The following is an 18,705-nucleotide window of genomic DNA, read 5'->3' as shown; positions in this document are numbered from 1 at the left end:
TTCTTACTTGGTTATATTTGATAAAAATATTTTTCTTAAAATTTGATTCCATGCTCTTATTTAAGGAAAACAATATTAATTAATCCCTCCTTCCATTAATATTTGACTTGATTAATTTTTACTTGTTTAACCTTATTTATTTTTCTTATCTTATTAGTGGATATTTGGTAAAACAAATCAATAATTAAATATGATATTAACTCTTCTTTATTCAAGGAAAGTATATCGTTCTTCCTAATTTTATTGTTACTTGTTTATATTTGACAATAAGATTTGTATAAATCTAATTTTGGCTCCTTTAAAATAGAGAAAATAATTAATTGATCCCTTTTTCTTTATTTGGAAATGGATTAATTTCATATTTGTTTATATTATATGGTAGAATAATATTGTTTTGGCTCTTCTTTATTTTGAGGTAAAAGAATATTGTTTCCTAACTTTATTATTACTTATTTATTTTTGGTAATGAAACATTTTAAATATTTTTGTTTTTTTTCTTCTCTTTATTTAAGGAAAATATATATTACTCTTCCTAATTGTTCTTACTTGCTTATATTTGGTAATGATATTTTTTTAGATTTTGGCTGATTTGAATCTCCTTTAATAATAAGGAAGATAGTATATTTATTTAATTTCTTAATTTATTCTTTTCCTTATTTGCTTCCTCCTCTTTGCTATATAAGTAGACCCTTCTCTCATTCACTGAGACACTAACTGTTGCTACAATTTCTCTCATTCTCTTTTTTCTCATACACACATTCATTCTCTCAACTCATCACTCATTCTGATAATGCAAGTTGATAATCTTTTCTGCAGAATTGGTTAGTCCTCTATATTAGTTTCAATTTGATTTTTTGCATAATTATAATATTTTTGTGTTGAGAAACGAAACAAAAAGGAAGCATCCAAGTTAGTTTCATTATCCTTTTAATTTTGATAATATAACTATGATTATTCTTTATCTCTTTTTGTGTGTTATTTACATATATATGAGAGTAATTTGCTACTATAAGTCTACTATATTACAATTATTTCCTCATTGTATATGTGTTACATTACCTCTTCTTCCAGGTTTTGAACTTAGAGTTCAAGATGTTGAAGACTTTCCTAGAAGAAATTGTGGACGAAGCCTCGTTCATTTTATTGTTATATATATATTTATTCTCTCTTTATTTTTACTTGTAATATTTGTACAACTCTTTAACTGTATATATATAAAATATTTTTTTTTGGGGGAGGGGGGGTGGATCACCTAAGGGAAGGGGATTTACATGCTACTTGTTTACCGTAATTTTCAAAGTTAGAAATCATGCCTATAGTTTTTTTTTCTATTTTAAATCTTTTAACCACCTAGAATTCTTGTTTGTAGGTGTTGTAATATAACCAATTTTCAACATGATTGACGCTTTGTTTGTTAATGAGTTTTAAAATTACTAGATTCCAATAATTTTTGAATGTTAAAATCAAATCTTAATAATTTAGTAGGCTCATTGGTTAGATGTTAAAAATATGTTATAATTTTTCAGGATTGTCTTGTCACGTAGAAACCATGCCTAAGGATTAAAATGTTTATATCATTTAGAGTTACAAAGTCATGCCTATATGCGTTGCTCCACTCTGAACACCTAGAAATCATGTTTATAGGTTTGTACATAAACTTTTAGCATACCCATAATTAAATAAATTTTTTTGTGAATACATTTCATATTAAAATCTTTGCTATTTAATTTATTGACTACATTAATGTTCTACTAGTTTTTTTTCTTTTTTATTCATACAAAGACTTTACAACATGCTTTTTTNATATATATATATATAAATTATAAGTACTGTCTCCTAACCTATCATTAGTGGAAAAGTTAAAGGAATTACGAGATCTAATTCCAATATTTTTAAATTAAGCCGACGCGTTCTCGGGAGTACCACCTACCCATGATTCAAAACGGATTATGTGTATTTATATGTAAATATTTATGTGTCTATATGCAACTTTTTTTTAAATCATCTTCAAAATATAAACTTTTATTATTTTTCTAAGAACTACCTCAAAACAAAATTGTTTCTACGGTGGAGGAGCGCGATTAACAATATTGTTGCATCATCACTACAAAGAAACAAACATTTTTTTATATAAAATTTTCTATCCAAAATTTGTTCATTTTTCAAAACTTTATTCTCGCACATCTTATTCTTGTTTGGTGCGGCATAATAAAATAAATCGAGCTATCTTCTATATTTTTTGTGCATATTATGTTTTCTCGTTTATCTCTTTATTAATTGCTTAATAATTGCAATATTTTTTTATCACATAGATCGAATGCTAAAATAATTAATAATTGAAGTAATCTTAATTGTTTAGTAATTTATTTGGAGTAGCTTGAAATAAAAAGAAAAAGAAATTTATTGGCTTATCTATTTGTCTAATTTTTGTCTCCTCGCTTATCTTTATAATTGATTAGTATTTGTTGTGTTTATTATTTCTATCATCTTTTTAGCATGCTTAAATAGTCAATTGAAATAATAACATGAACTATTTGTTCAATTTGTTCATCACATAGTCTCGTATATGAAAAATAAATAAAAATGAGCTTAATTATTTATTTATTTCTATCACCTAGCCTTGCATGTTTAAATTAATAAAAAATAATAAAATAGTCTTAATTGTTCTATATTTTTTATCATTTAGCTAGCATGCTAATTAATTAACTAATAAATTAAGTGACCTTGATTGCTACTTGTAACCCCCACATAGATTGCATGATATATGACCAGGACACAAATTTTTGGACCTCGAGGGATGCCTAACACCTTCCACTTGAGTTAATTTGAACCCTTACCCTGATCTCTAGCTCGTTGACCTTAGCTAGTCTTAGTTATGTTAGATAGGTGCCTTAACACGCCTTAATTCGTTAGGTGGCGACTCCAAACTCAAAATCCCGAAAGAGTTGTTAGGGCATGCACAAAACCAATTTTTACGAGAAAATGGGATGCGACAAACCTTAATTCCATCATTCTTTTACTTGAAGGATACCATTATGGCTTTCGACTTCAACATACATAACCTTACCACTAGGTTCAAGGTTTCACATAAAGAACTCTCTTAACATCATTTAAGGTCACATGTCATTCATACACTCAAAACTACGAGACTTTAGCATCCTAAGTCAAAACATCACATATTCATATTCATACAAGTATCAAGTAAGGGACACAAGTCAACCAAGACAAGACACCACATACTTCACCTTAACACACACTTCTAGTCATTCTTTAAGCACTTAGGAATAACTATTATCATCTTTAAGTCATCCTGCACACTATCATACCATCATCAAAATAATTATTATAGACTCATATATTAAAGTAGGAACAACCATGTATAAACCCTAAGACTACAGAAGCACATAATCATAGTCTATATGATTTCCTAACATATATAGAAAGAAAACATACTTTCACATTTCTTCAAACACATATATATATATATATAGATATGATCATATTTCACATAAGTCAACTAAACAAATCATTATGAACTTCAAGTAGTGTCGACAAGGCCATGGTCATCATATTGGATAAAGTAACACAGACATGGTCACATCAATTAACATAGCTTCGCCACCATAAGTGGACCATACCAATCACAATATTATTGAAGTCTAATTAACATGAAATAAAAGGAATTAGGGCATCATACCCCCACTCCATCTTACCTCTTCGATTCCAAAACTAATTCATCCAATTCAATACCATAAGGTCCTTACCTATGACAATGAACATCAATTCATTACATAAACTATAATACTCAACGAAATATAAGTCAATTTAATATAGATTTATCAATATCATACAACCTAGATATCAATTGAATATAGAAATCTACACTAGAATTTATAAGCATTAAGTCAATATCAATTCAATAAGCTTAGCATGCAATAGATCTAAGAGTATTCATTACTCAATTAATAAAATTGAAATATCCTATATACCATACATACATAAACTATACATGAATCAAAAGACCATATCAATATACACATGAATTTATCAATCTCAAAGCCTGACCACATAACCCATATTTTAGTCAAATTGAGAGATTTCTAAATGTCAAGGGTTCATGGAGAATTTCATTCGAGAACATCAATTATACATAAATTTCATCATATATAAACATTTGGAAACCATTTATGAAAGAACCCAAGACTTAGAGTAGAAATTTGACTTTTTCATCTCTTTGAAATCTTTGAAAATCATATTTTAAATTGGATCTAAGGTGATATCAAGACTTAGATGAAGAACTCCCATGACTTATTTAAATAAACCAATGAAAATTGAAGAAGAAACTCTATTGCAGAACCATCTTCAAGCTCCATCTTTACTTTAAACTCTCATGGAGGTTTTTGGAGAAACTTTAGGAGGGAAGGGGTTTTGATTTAGCTTCTAGGGTTTAAATGAGAGTTCAATCACTTATATAATCTTAAAATAACCGTAAACACCTAAATAAACCATCCCCACATTTTATAAGACTTGGGGTGAATTTCCCAAAACCCCCAAATCTTAATAGAAAACTGCCAGATTTTCCAGCACCATCGACGCCCATACAAACTAACTGTGGTCTCACCCACGTCCCATGTTGGGATCTAGTGGGTTGCTTCAGAAACTCCTCAACCTGCATGCAACTTTTCCCCATCGACAGGCCTCGCCTGGTTGACTGGCCATCGTTTGGGTCAGTCGATTGCCACTTCATGGCAGTGTTGAGTTCCAAGTTGGGGTCCTCCTTTAGGGCCCTTTGTGGGTCCTACTTAGAGTCGTAACTAGACCTTTCCACCCCAAATATGTTTTTCTACAAGTTAAGGACCTACCATATGAGTTTCATTAAAAACAAACACGTAAAACTCGACAAAACATACATAGACACACAAGGTCGTTTCAAGGCAAACCTTTCGAACGTCGTCAACGTTCTTGGACGTTTGACCTCCAAACTTCACAAAACTTGACACACTGCCTATATATACCATAATAACTCATTTAAGAACCTTATAACCTCATGAATCACATATAAACACATAAAACCACATATAAGTACATAGGTGACCTAGTCATCGAACGCCTTGGTCGTTCCTTGACGTTTGATTCCAATGCACCTAAACTCTTAGACACTGTCTCAAACCCATATAATAAAAGATTTTCGCACCTTATACCATCATTACAACCATTTTAGGCTCTAGATTCACCTAAGTCATATTCGGGGTCTCGCATCAATATCTTTTTATTTATTATTTCTCTTAGTTAGAAGATCAATATTCATACTAACACCCTTCCTCAAGTTGGAGGGGACGATAATACATCAACCTTTCCCAATAAGGTGTGATGTGGAGGTCCAAGCAATGATTTAGCGAATGATTCATCTGGTTGAGATGAAGATCGAAATGTGAGAAAGTGAAATGAGTCCATCGAGGAACTATTGGCGTACAAATGACAATCAATCTCAATGTGTTTTGTACATTTGTCGAAACCATGATTTTTTTTCACAATATGAATATTTCCCTATCTATTAGAGTGTAGTGGAAGGGGGGGGGGTTGAAATACGGATGGAGATATTGTCAAATAGGTGAACAAGCCAAGTGAGTTCGGCAACTACTGTTTCATGGGCCTATACTTTGCCTCTGTAGAGCTAAGAGAAATGGATGCCCGCTTCTACAATTTATATGAATTAAGAGAAGTCCCTAATAAAATAAAGAAACTACATATAGATGGGAAAGTATCGAGGCATGTTCCTCGATCAGAATCACTGAAGGTTTGCTGTTCAAATGAAGAAGAAGTTGATGGTAAAAGGCCAATTCCTAGGTCTTTCAAGAGGTAGCAAGGGACTCTAAAAGCAACATTGATATGGATTTGTGTTTGCAGGTCCAATTGTAACGACCCGCAAGTACACAAGGATTCTATAACTTCTAGGGTGTACTTGCGGGTCGTGACAATTGGACCTGCAAACACAAATCCATACCAATGTTGCTCTTAGAGTCCTTTGATACCACTTGAAAGACCTAAGACTTGGCCTTTTAATGTGAACTTCTTCTTCATTTGAACTACAACCCTTCAGTGATTCTGATCGTGGAACATTCCTCAATACTCGCCCATCTATAAGTAGTTTCTTCATTTCATTAGGGACTTCTCTTATTTCATAGAAATTATAAAAGCGGGCATCCATTTCTCTTATCTCTACAGAGGCAAAGTATAGGTCCATGAAACAGTAGTTGCCGAACTCACTTGGCTTGTTCACCTATTTGACAATATCTCAATCCCTATTTCATCCCCCTTTCCATTACATTCTAATAGATAGGGAACAATTCATATAGTAAAAAAATCACGTGTTCCACAAATAAACAAAACACATTGAGATTGATTGTCATTTGTACGCCAATAGTTCCTCACATGACTCATTTCACTTTCTCAGATTTTGATCTTCATCCCAACCAGCTGAATGGTTCGCTAAATCATTGCTTTGACCTCCACATCATACTTTATTGGTAAAGGTTTATGTATTCTCGTCCCCTCCAACTTGAAGAAGGGTGTTAGTTTTAATATTGATCTTCTCACTAAGAAAAACATTAAATAAAAAGATACTGATGTAAGACCCCGAATACGACTTAGGTCAAGCTAGAGCCTAACATTGTTTTTGTGATGGTCTAATGTCACAAAATGTTTAATAATATGGGTTTTGAGACATTGTCTAAGAGTTTAGGTGCATTGGAAGTCAAATGTCAAGGGACGACGAAGACGTTCGACGACTAAGTCACCTATATGCCTCATATGTATTTTTATGTGCTTATATGTATTTTATGAGGTTATAAGGTTCATAAATGAGTTATTATGGTATATATAGTCAGTGTGTAAAGTTTTGTAAAGTTTGGAGGTCAAACATCCAAGAACTTTCATGACGTTCAAAAGGTTTTCCTTGAAACGACCTTGTCTGTCTATGTATGTTTCGTCAAGTTTTACGTGTTTGTTTTGGATGAAACTCATATGGTAGATCCTAAACTAGTATACAAGCATATTTGGGGTTGAAACGTCTGGGTACAACTCCAAGTATTTCCCACAAGGGGCCCTAAAGTAAGACCCCAACTTGGAACTTAATACTGCCATGCAGTGGCAATAGACTGACCCAAACGATAGCCAGTCGACCAGGAAACGGCCCGTCGATGGATATCGTCTATAGGGAATATTTGCCTGCAGGTTGAGGAGTCTCTGAAGAAACCTACGAGACCCCAACGATGCGGAGTGGGTGAGACCACAGTCCGTTGGTGTGGGCGTCGATGGTACTGGAAAATCTGGTTATTTTCTGTTAAGAGTTGAGGGTTTTGGGAAATTCACCCCAAGTCTATAAAATGTGGGGACAGTTGTTTTAGGTGTTAAGAGTATTTTAAGAGTACATAAGTGATTAAACTCTCATTTAAACCCTAGAATATTAATCAAAACCCCTTCCCTCCTAAAGTTTCTCCAAAAACCTCCATGAGAGTTCAAAGTGAAGATGGAGCTTAAAGATGGTTCTTCAATGGAGTCTCTTCTACAATTTTCATTGGGTTCTTCAAATAAGGTATGGGAGTTCTTCATCTAAGGCTTGATATCACCTTAGAGCCAATTTCACATATGACTTTGAAAGATTTCAAAAAGATGAAAAAGTTCAATTTCTAACCTAAGTCTTGGGTTCTTGCATAAATGGTTTCCAAATGCTTATATATGAAAAAATTTATGTATAATTTATGTTTAATGAAATTCTCCATGAACCCTTGACATTCAAAAATCTGTCAATTTGAGTAAAATATGGGTTATGTGGTCATGCTTTGAGATTGATGAATTCATGTGTAGATTGCTATGGGCTTTTGATTCACGTATAGTTTATGTATGTATGGTATATAGTCTATTTCAATTTTATTAATTTAGTAATGAATAATCTTAGATCTATTGCATGCTAAGCTTACTGAATTGGTATTGACTTAATGCTTATAGATTATGGTGTAGATTTCTATGAGCTATCTAATGATCTGATAATTATATTCAATTGATATCTAGGTTATCGCATAATTACAAATCTATATTGAATTGACTTAGATTTAATTGATTATTATAGTTTATGTATTGATTAATGTTCATGGCCATAGGTAAGGGCCTTATGGTATCGAATTGGATGAATTAGCTTTGGAATCGAAGAGGTAAGATGGAGTGGGGGTATGATTCCCTAATTCCTTTTATTTCCTGTTAATTAGACTTCAATTATGTTGTGAATGGTATGGTTCACTTATGGTTGCAGTGCTATGTGAGTTGATGTGGCCATGTCGGCGTTACTTTATGCAACATGATGATCATGGCCTTGTCGGCACTACTTAAACTTTATAATGATCTGTATAGTGGACTTATGTGAAATATGATCATATCTATATATATGTTAAGAAATATGAAAGTATGTTTTCTTTCTATGTATGTTACGAAATCATATAGACTATGACTATGTGTTTCTCTGTGTAGTCTTAGGGTTGATACATGGTTGTTCCTACTTGATTATATGAGTCTGTAATTATTATATTGATGATGATATGATAGTGTGCAGGATGACTTAAAGATGATAATAGTTATTCCTAAGTGCTTAAAGATGACTAGAAATATGTGTTAAGGTGAAGGATGTGGTGTCTTGTCTTAGTTGACTTGTGTCCCTTACTTGATGCTTGTATGAATATGAATATGTGTTGTTTTGACTTAGGATGCTAAAGTCTCGTAGTTTTGAGTGTATGAATGACATGTGACCTTAAATGATTTTAAGAAAGTCCTTTATGTGAAACCTTGAACCTAATGGTAAGGTTATGTATGTTAAAGTCGAGAGTCGTAATGGTATCCTTCAAGTACAAGAATGATAGAATTAAGGTTGATTGGATGGAACAAAAGGTTGATTGGATGGAACAACATCATATCACCTTAGGAAAGTCATAATGATCTTCTTGTCGCCATTGTGAGGTAGCCCTAGTCGACCTTTCTTTGGTAGGGTAAATGTGATTGGGTTATGAACTTGTTATGGAACCCTCTTAGATTAACCGTTAATGTGAATTACTCTATGAGAACGAAGGCTAGAACCGAGTGAGTATGGTAAGGGGAGTATTTCTAGTTAAGTTTAAGACTAGATTACAAAGCATGTCTATATGGGATGTGTCCTAGTTCTACCCTTGGCATGTAGAACACCCTCATCGGAGTAGGTTAGAAATCCGGATTCCATGAGTTGCTATCATGGTCTATGTCGGTTATTGCATATTCTCATTATATGGGATACCTACTAGCATTAGAGAAGTTCTATGAAGTTTAGGTGGTGGTATGGGACGTTATCTAGACATTGCACGATATGCTTTAAAGGTGTTAGTGAGAGTTCCTAGGTCTTGTCTAAGACTATTGCTTGAATGTCCTTTATGTGGTGAATGAGTCTTAAATGAACTAATGAATAAATGACTTAAGTTAAGAAAGTATGTTAAATGAAGTAGTACTTATCTAGAGTAGTTAAGGGTTGTTTAGTTAAGGTATGAAGGGGGAATAGGAATGGTCACTTCTTATCTTACGTAGATAAATCTTAAGAATGACTCTAGCTAGGGAAGTTGGTTGATTATGTGGACATGATCTAAGCCTTAGGTAGTCTTAAGTATTGCTTAGGTAATCTTGAAGAGGTCAATCATGGACGTTATCTTCTTGATTTACTTAAGTAAGTCTTTTTATAGCCTTTGGAAGGAGAATTTCATATCACCAATATGTTAATGTGTTAAGTGAGAGTGATTCTATCTTACGTAGTCTATAAAATCTCATAAGTGTGTGTTTAAGGGATTGTATGAGAGGTCCCTTCACAACTCACTCAAGTGAACCTTAGAGTCACTTTGGTAGAAAAATCTCATGTTCTTATGTTAATGTCTCTTAAGTGTGTATGTGAGTCATTATACGAAATCTTGAGGGTCGTTTAGGCACGTCTAGAGAGGGTGTATGGGCGGTCTCTCTTTGTGTGACTTAAGTGAATCTTAGGATAGGTTTGAGTGAGAAGATTACATGCTAAAGGGTGTTTAAAGTGAAGTGAAGGGACTTCACTGTAACAGTGAATTGAGATCACTATACAGTGAAGTGAATTCACTATAAGCTTTCTAAAAAATGTCATTATTTTTTAAATTGATTTCTTATGTATTTCTAGGTTGTTAAATGTTGTTCTTATGCTTATAGTATGATGTTTTTATCGAAATTCATGAAAAGCATGTTATTTACTAAATGTCCCTTTTTCATGGTTTTTGCATGGCTTCCATACTTAGTACATCTAATGTGCTAACCCCTTCTTTTCCATTTTTGGCTAAAGTGTAGGGAATTGGAAGTCCTGATGTGCCATGGAGGATGGATATGTTTCTGACGCTTGAAGATGAAGTATTGGTGAGTCTTCATCGATTCGAGGACACTACCCACATCACCCTTATGTCATACTCTTTATTTTATTTTCTTGTATGGGATTAGTCCCAAGTGTTGTATACTCTAAAGTTTAGATGGTTCATATAAATATTTTATATTTTAAATGAAAGTCTTACGCTTGCGTATTATTTATGAAAGTGTTCTTCGTGTGTGAAGAAAGTTTTAAATTCTTACTTATTTTAGTATGTCTATTATGCAATGAATGATACGAGAGGCTTAGATAAGACTTCTTGAAAGGATGCTATTATTTCTAGGGTGTAGTTGCGGGTCATGACAATTGGACCTGCAAACACAAATCCAAATAGCTTACTGGTTCTTTTTGGTCTTTTGGGCCTCCGTTGGTTAAATATCTCAGCCAACAGTGAGCTGAAGTTTTATAAACTAACTTACTTGTACTAGTTAACTAAAAATAGGACCGTACACCTATAATGTTAGTATTAGTTACCTATTAGGAGCTTTTATTTGCTATAAGTAAATTGTAAAGAGTCTTTCTCTTTCTGTGTATATACAAGGAACTACGCCAATTTAAAAGAACGATCAAATATATGAGAAACTTTCCGCATATATCTCTTTTTCCTTCAAAAATGGAATTTGTATCCAATGACTTAATGAATCTCCCAACAACTTATTGAGTTACTGCAACGATTGCACCAATTGTTGGAGTAATAGACAATGGTGTTGTGATAATGATGAGTACACAATTTGAACTCATATAGGGCTTTGTTTTAATAGATTTCATGTACTCAAATTCATATTTGTCCCAACAACTGATATATATCCTTTATTTTTAGGGTTTTGGGCTGAGGAATAAAGCATGGACACTAAGGATAAAAAAGAAACAGAGCACCTGAAAGAGCAAAGAAAAGTAGGAATGCGGAATCCCTAACCCATTATGCGAGTTGCCGAACGACCTTGGTGTCGCCTTATGTTCTAGTGTGCTAGGCCTTGAAGAAGGGAATCAAGTCAGCGATCAAAAGGAGTAGTCTGTAAATCACCGAACCATTCCTCATGCCGTACTATATCACCCAAAGTTACAGACTCTTAAAAATGTTGAAGGCAAAAGCAAAACAGGATACAAATGACAAAAGGCGGATCACCGAGTAGATACGCGATCCTGAATTATTATTTCTTTGACTGATCCTTTGCAGAAAAAATTGGTAAGAACAATAAATACTTCAAATTCTTAGTTGAATATCAAGTTATCGTATCTAATTTTTAATCTGTAATTGAACATTATTTAGTTAAGAAGCTTGGAGACATTTTCCCTAAACTTTGAAGATTTACAATTCCAAAATATTGGAAGTGGGTGTTGAAGATTCTTCATCTTAGACATTTGTAATGACAATATCAATATTACCCAATTGATAGAAACACAATTTGGCAACAACTTCTTGATTTTAACTATGTCTATCTAAAACCCCGATTCTTATGGTGTAATTATTTAATTATGGGTTGATATAATACTGGGTATTACTACTTGATAGTTTATTTTCTATTTAAAATTTCATTTTTTTGGAGTTGTGGTAGAATTTGTTAGGTTGTAGTTGCAAATACAATCTTAGCTTAGTGTTTTTGGCTTGCTCGATAGAGAGGTTATGAAACCAAAACTATTGAATCGATGGTCTACAGGTAGTGGGTTGTCATGGGTGTAGCTCGAGAGAGTGAATACTAAACCCTCTTCCACACATTGAGTTCAAGATAGTGAATGAACTAAGGTGAAGGCTGTGATTAATTGACAATTATTGGTGTTCGAGAGAAACCAACTTGATTCAGGGTAAATTGTTCGAGAGAGAGTTTATCTCCACAAAAGTCTATCTTAATCACTAATCTACAACTATTTACTATTAATTGCAATTACCCAATTGTTTAACTTAGCTCGTAATCCTATCACATCTCATGAATCCCGTCTCTATATTCCAATTTTCGTGTATTTACAATTTGAATTGATAATTAACTACACACCCCTTTGATATTTGACACTTGTGTCACTCTTAATTTGATATGTTGTTATTCGTCAATGTCTATTAGCTGTGACTGACTTGAACTGATTCGTACTTGGCTACTAAATCTTGAACCACACCTTATGCGAACGATCCCAACCCTTGGTTGGGTTATATTACTAATGAAGATCGTTGGCACTTGAACTAGAAATAGTTTCCTGATACATGAAATCAATATGGCGCCGCTACTGGGAGAGGTGTTATTTGAGAATTTTTTGTTAAGTTGATTTTTTTTTCTCTTGTTGGTTATAGTTGAACTAACTTAATTTTTAGTTTTGTTTTGTGTATTGCTGCTTTGAAGAAGAGAAGTTAATAGATGGATTTTCCTCTATTGGAAGTGATGATGTTCTGAGATAAGATTCTAACCTTCCACCAATTGGAAGGTGAACAACTTCATGAGTCGTGGTTGAGGTTTAAAGCACTTCTAAATCAATTCCCAACTCATGAAATTCCCAATGTAGTCGTTATGAAATGTTTTTATATAAGTCTTGGTCTAGGGAATTGAGTGTTGGCTGATCAACTTATTCTGGGTGGTCTAGTACCACAATCCAACGTGATAGCAACTCAACTACTTGATCACCTGAAGGAGTCCAACCAAGAAGTGGAAACGGACTTCCGCTTAGCAGCCTTGTTAACTCAGCAGGATGAGTTAACCAAGAAGGTTAGGGAGCTTGACGTCCAGTTCATCAAGAAGGTCCGCTATGTTCCTCCTCACGAGTGAATAAAACTAAAGAACAAGAAGGATGGACAAACGGAAGCAATGCTCACACTCCTTCTCTAAAACGCCAATACGCAGGATAGGGTACTAGAGGAGTTAAGGGAGAATATATTGATGCTGAACCAAATGACAACCTCCCATGCCATGCTCAGTTATCTTCTAGGTTCCCAAATGGACCAAGTTCTAAATGAGCTGTACCCATATTCAAAAAAGGGGATGCCTTATGAAAATGAGGTAAACCCCGCTAATGGAACTTGAGTTTGGCCTTGCATCCTGCAGCGATATTAATTAAGGCACTTCTTGATAGGCTACCCAAGACCCTTTTATTGCTTTATATTTGTTTTAGAAATAATGGTTTGATGTTTGTGTAGGTTTAAGTATGGAAAGTGTTTATAAAGTGCAGGCTAGCGAGACATAGGCCCTCTATGCTGAAGAGATTGGCGACCCCGACCTAGACCACGTTTTGGAACCCCACGATAACTGGAGGTATTGTAACATTCAGCGATGTAATTGTCCACTCAACGAGGTAAGTGTCCACTTGATGTGTCACCAAGTGGACCAACGAGCATGACTGATGTCGCCGAATGGGAGAGAACTGGATGGTTTCATTGCCAATGTTTTAAAGGTTTCAATCTCCTTCACTTTCCCTTACTTTTTATCTTCCCAAACTCACAACCGCACTGTAGTTTCTATATTTTTGCATTTCTCTAATATTTTAGTCATTGATTTGTGCTCGGGGTTGGAATGCTTTGCTGCCTAGCATTACAATATTTATTAATAGGCATGAAAAAGTTTGTTTTAAAAACCACGTGTTTATTTCTATCACATTTTGTACTCATTTGCAATGATCTTATCTTAGTGATGTGTTGGGCCTCTCTGATATAATTTTCTTATTGCTTGTTTAATTCGATAATATTACCTATAATGCCTTCAATGTTTGATTCCTGTAATTTGTGCCTTAAAATGAATGAAATTTTGTGGGGTTGTGCATGTGTGTCATTGGGTTCTGTTGGGTAAAGTTGGAGTAGCCCGTGTTTGCTCTAATTGACGAAATTTGCCCAATGATAGAGTGGATTAATCATTCTTAAGGCAAAAGGTCATAAAATTGCCAAATTTGAAAAAACCAGGAGAAGTCTGAGTATCTCGGGGTAATGGGTACTATGGGTCCAAACTTAATTTGAGTTGCGCAGGTTATGATTTTGTTTTTGGGGGTCACGTGGTAGAATTTGAGAAGTTCGATTGAAAGTAGGCATGTTGGGTCGTTTGGTGAGCTGGGTCGAGCTCATTGAATCACCTGGTAATTCGCCGAAGTTCCCCATCTGGCCTTCAATTTCATGCTATATTTGTTGTTATTTGGTACCGTTTGGCGAGAAGCGTGAGTTCACCGAAGGCACTCCGGGACTTGCTAAAACTCTTCTTGATCACCCCTTGTCTGCACCCATGTATCCTTTTTGCACTATAATTTTTGACGGAGTAGTCCTTTATCGCTAAAGTGATTTGGCTTCTCATCCACCGATTTGACGAGTCTTTCCGCAAGTAATTTTCTACACTTTTGTTTGAATATTTTCTAACTTTTTTCTCGATGTTTTGCAGACATGGCTAGACCAAAAGTTGTTGGGAGAATCATTCCACACCATAGATATGAGCACGGAATTTCAGAATAAATGAAGGGAGGTCAAATCCTCTCAAGAAGGGAATACAAGAACCTCCACCTGGAGATAAAAGGAAAGAGTAATGCCTTATTTGTTTTCATATAAAGGAAATCTGAATCTTAATCATTCAGATTCAGCCCATTAAGTCCATTTATTTTTTTAAAAGCCTCTTAATGGGTCTGAAAAGTTCTGAACAAATAAGATGTATACATCAAAGACTCTTAACAACATTCAGACTCATTTAATAAGTTATGAACTCCAATAATATAAATCACTACCTCTCTGCTTTCAAAGTGACTTTTTATCTCATAAATGCCTTGAAAAGAACCAAAAGTACAATAGGTTTCATGGAAATAGTGGTCTCCATTAAAAATTTGTTTGAATGAAGAGTTAGACTGTAAAAAAAAATCAACTCTTTCCACAATAAGTTGCAATATATATAGAAGCACAGAGAATATAATATTCTTTGGCCAGTTTGACTAAAAGTTTGTGATTCCACAACATAAAGTCAATGGATAGATACTCTTTAAGTTGTGGAGAAAAAGAGAAAAAATAAATATAAACATATAGAGGATGTTAATATGTATATGCATTTTTTTATAAAAAGAAATTACAGGAGAACTGTAGTACCTTCAAGGAACCTCTACATTTGACCTATTTAATCTTCAAATTTTGTATGATCAATTTTGTTGTGAGATTACCTAGTATATATTATCATAGTTGAACTATGTATACACTTGAGATCTCTTGTTTTAGGCCACAACTAACATTCAAACATATTCATTATTTTTTTGTTATATAGTTTTGGCATTAATACTGTAGTAACTTGTCTTTCTAATTTTTATGTTTTTAGTCAAATCATTATAGAACTTTATCTGATATAGTAGTAATACTTTTGAGAACTAAAACCAAGGTATTATATTGCAACAAATGGATAATATTTTTTTAACTATAAAAAAAGAATTTTTTCCAAGTCATATATTTATTGTTGAACTATGTATGTTCTCTTATTAATTTTAGCCTATTATTTTATTGAGATTCTTTGATCATCAAACTCGTTGTTATAATAAAACCTACTTGTAAGATTACATGTGATATATTATTAATGTCATAGTATTTTAATCTTCTAATACATGTGAATCATAGAGTCGAAAAAAGTAGATATTTTAACATACAACAATTACATTGTTTTTTATTTCTATTTTCTAAATATGAATATTTTTATTCATTTTTTTTATCTTTTTAATCATCTTGATTATGTTTGTTTAGTTATTCTATGTTGTTGGTTTAGTTATTTTATATTGCATATGTTTTATCTATAATAATCTATATTTTAGTTATGGAACAACCTAATGAAAATCCAAGAGTTATGGAACAACCTAATGAAAATTGAAGAGTATTTTGGAAGAGTTTAGAGATAGATAAGACTTTTTTAGAAAAATGTATTCAAGAAATATCCTTGAATGGAAGACTTGGAAGTAGTTTAAAGATAGACTAATGAAATAGAGTTAGAATAGGTCTGGAAACCTGTCATGGCTTTATTGTTACCCAAAGACATATAAAAAATAATTTGGACTATTTAAAATAAAAATATCATGCTTGGGTGCCAATAACTAAAAAAACTAGCAATATTTATGATCCAACAACCAATACTATTATGATGTCTAATAGTGATTGGGATGAATACATAAAGGTTTGAATTATTTAATCAATTGTTTCTTCATTTTGCATTTAAAAAAGTTTTGAGGTTCATATTAAAATTATGGTCTCTTATACTGAATATAGGCTCATCATAAAGAAGAGAAACCGAATACTTCACCATTACCCTTCCCAGATTTGTGTGTAAAACATTTTGAAGGTTCCACTGCAATAGGTAATCATGGTTGGAGTCCAAGTTGTACTTATTCCCTTCCTAATGTCTCTTCTGTATATAATACTATAGATATAGATATGTCTGATGAAGTTGAAGAACTAGCTAGTGCCAAAAATGAAGTTCCTAATAGTTTTCCATCATAATCTTCACATTCAGCTAAAAAAATTATGGGAAAGAAAATAAAATTTCCTTCGTCTCAATTGAAAATTGATGAGAAGATGAGTGCTACTTTGGAGTTATTGAGTAAAAAAATAGTGCACCTTCATTTAAAGAATGTATGGAAAAACTAGATGGACTTGGATGCGAAGAACCATTATACAACACAAATGTTAGTATGTTTTGTGAAAGTGACAAATACAAAAAAGCATAGATGACGCTAGATAGACGTTCACAAGTTATAGAATTGGAGTAATATTATTGAAAATTTTTTAGGGATTCTTTAGTTTTTTTATAAGCTAAGATATATGTTAGGCATTGAACAATGATACCTTATTTATTATTTTTCGACTAGTATTATCATATTATTGAACTTTTTGACATTATATTGTGCCTATAATTTTATTCTTGATTATATTTATGTTATGTTTGATTATTATGATTATGTTTATAGGTTACTTCTTATTATAATTATGTAAATTTTTATATACACAAGTGCTTAATATAGTGTATTGTTCATTATTTTTGTTAAAACAACTTAGAGATGGACAATGAAGATCATATATTATGGTTGATGAGCTTGTATTTGTTTAAAAAACGTCTTAGACTCAAGAATGTTCAAAGAAATAAAGACGTAACATCATCTTTATCTTGTCAGAATTACACACTGGAATATTGTCTGGTTCTAGTAGAGAATGTTTGGAGTTGATACACGTCTCATGATGCATATGTTCGATTGTGTCTATATTTTAGAAAAAATGGATGGATTACAGATAGTAAACATGTATCTGTTGAAGAAAAAATGTCAATATTTTAATGTATTATAGGGCATAATGAGTGTTTTGTGGTTATCAAGAGAAGATTTCAACATTCTTTGCAAACCATTCACAAATATTTCCATGAGGTTCTTGAAGCAATGATGAAATTTGCAAAAGAGATGATATCATCTACCTCGTCCAATTTAAATTCAAATATTTTGAGTGTCCAACAAAGGTTACGCAAAATTTTAAGGTATTATTTTTAATGTTATCATTGTAAAATTTTATATAATTTTTTGTAACTTTTAATATCTATTTATTTATTTGTAGGGAGCATTAGGGGCACTTGATGGAACATTAGTGCATGCAGTTGTTCCCACTAATAAACAACTCATGTATAGAGGAAGAGGAAAGGGTAAATGCTATCAAAATGTTTTAGGTATATGCGATTTTAACATGATTTTCACTTATGTTTATGGTGGATGGGATGGGGTAACATATGACACACGAGTTCTAAAGGAGATTGTATCAAATTCAGATAATGGCTTTCCATTTCCCCCTCCTCGTAAGATATATAACTTAAATTATTATGAAATAATGTTTAACTCTTTTTTGTGATTATTTGAACGTTATTTTAATGACAGATAAGTACTATATATGTGATGCGGCATATCCAAACGCTAGAGGATTTCTAGCCCATTATCGCAACGTTTGATATTAATTAGTAGATTATCATCTTAGGCATGCTATTAATAAGGAGGAAAAATTTATCCGTGGGCATGCACAACTCCAAAATGTTATAGAACGTGCCTATGGAGTTCTTTAAGAAATATTGCATATATTGGATAAGATGCCACTATATTCTATTGATGTTCAGAGAGATGTTGTTATTGGATGTTTTGAAGTTCATAATATTATTAGCAAGGAGCGTATAAATGATGACCTTTTTAATTAATACGATTCACCTCAATTAATATTTGATGAGGAAGAAGGAGAATATGAAGAAGATTTGGATGAAACAAATTAACCTGGTTTGAAGCTGCAAGTTCACAGATAATGAGTAATATGCGTG

At 32.9% G+C, this 18,705-nt stretch overlaps 1 protein-coding gene across 1 annotated transcript; it reads left to right on the top strand.

Annotated features, from left to right (window-relative positions):
- The first annotated feature begins 5,683 nt into the window (after positions 1–5,683).
- LOC114074296 lies at positions 5,684–18,348 on the top strand. The gene is made up of 4 exons (XM_027912156.1): positions 5,684–5,828; positions 17,703–17,857; positions 17,964–18,198; positions 18,278–18,348. Exons 1-4 carry the CDS (start codon positions 5,684–5,686, stop codon positions 18,346–18,348), a joined length of 606 nt encoding a protein of 201 aa, XP_027767957.1.
- The last annotated feature ends 357 nt before the right edge of the window (positions 18,349–18,705 follow it).

This window comes from Solanum pennellii, chromosome 10 (assembly GCF_001406875.1).
Source record: "Solanum pennellii chromosome 10, SPENNV200".
NCBI lineage: Eukaryota > Viridiplantae > Streptophyta > Magnoliopsida > Solanales > Solanaceae > Solanum > Solanum pennellii.
The sequence above is the reverse complement of the archived record's forward strand: the minus strand, read 5'-3'. Positions and strand labels throughout refer to the sequence as shown.

Coding starts and splice junctions, on each gene's coding strand:
- LOC114074296 (XM_027912156.1), top strand. CDS start 5,684: ATGGATGCCCGCTTCTACAATTTATATGAATTAAGAGAAGTCCCTAAT. Junction 17,858..17,963: donor TAAATTCAAATATTTTGAGT/GTCCAACAAAGG, acceptor ATTTATTTGTAG/GGAGCATTAGGGGCACTTGA. Junction 18,199..18,277: donor CTTTCCATTTCCCCCTCCTC/GTAAGATATATA, acceptor TTTTAATGACAG/ATAAGTACTATATATGTGAT.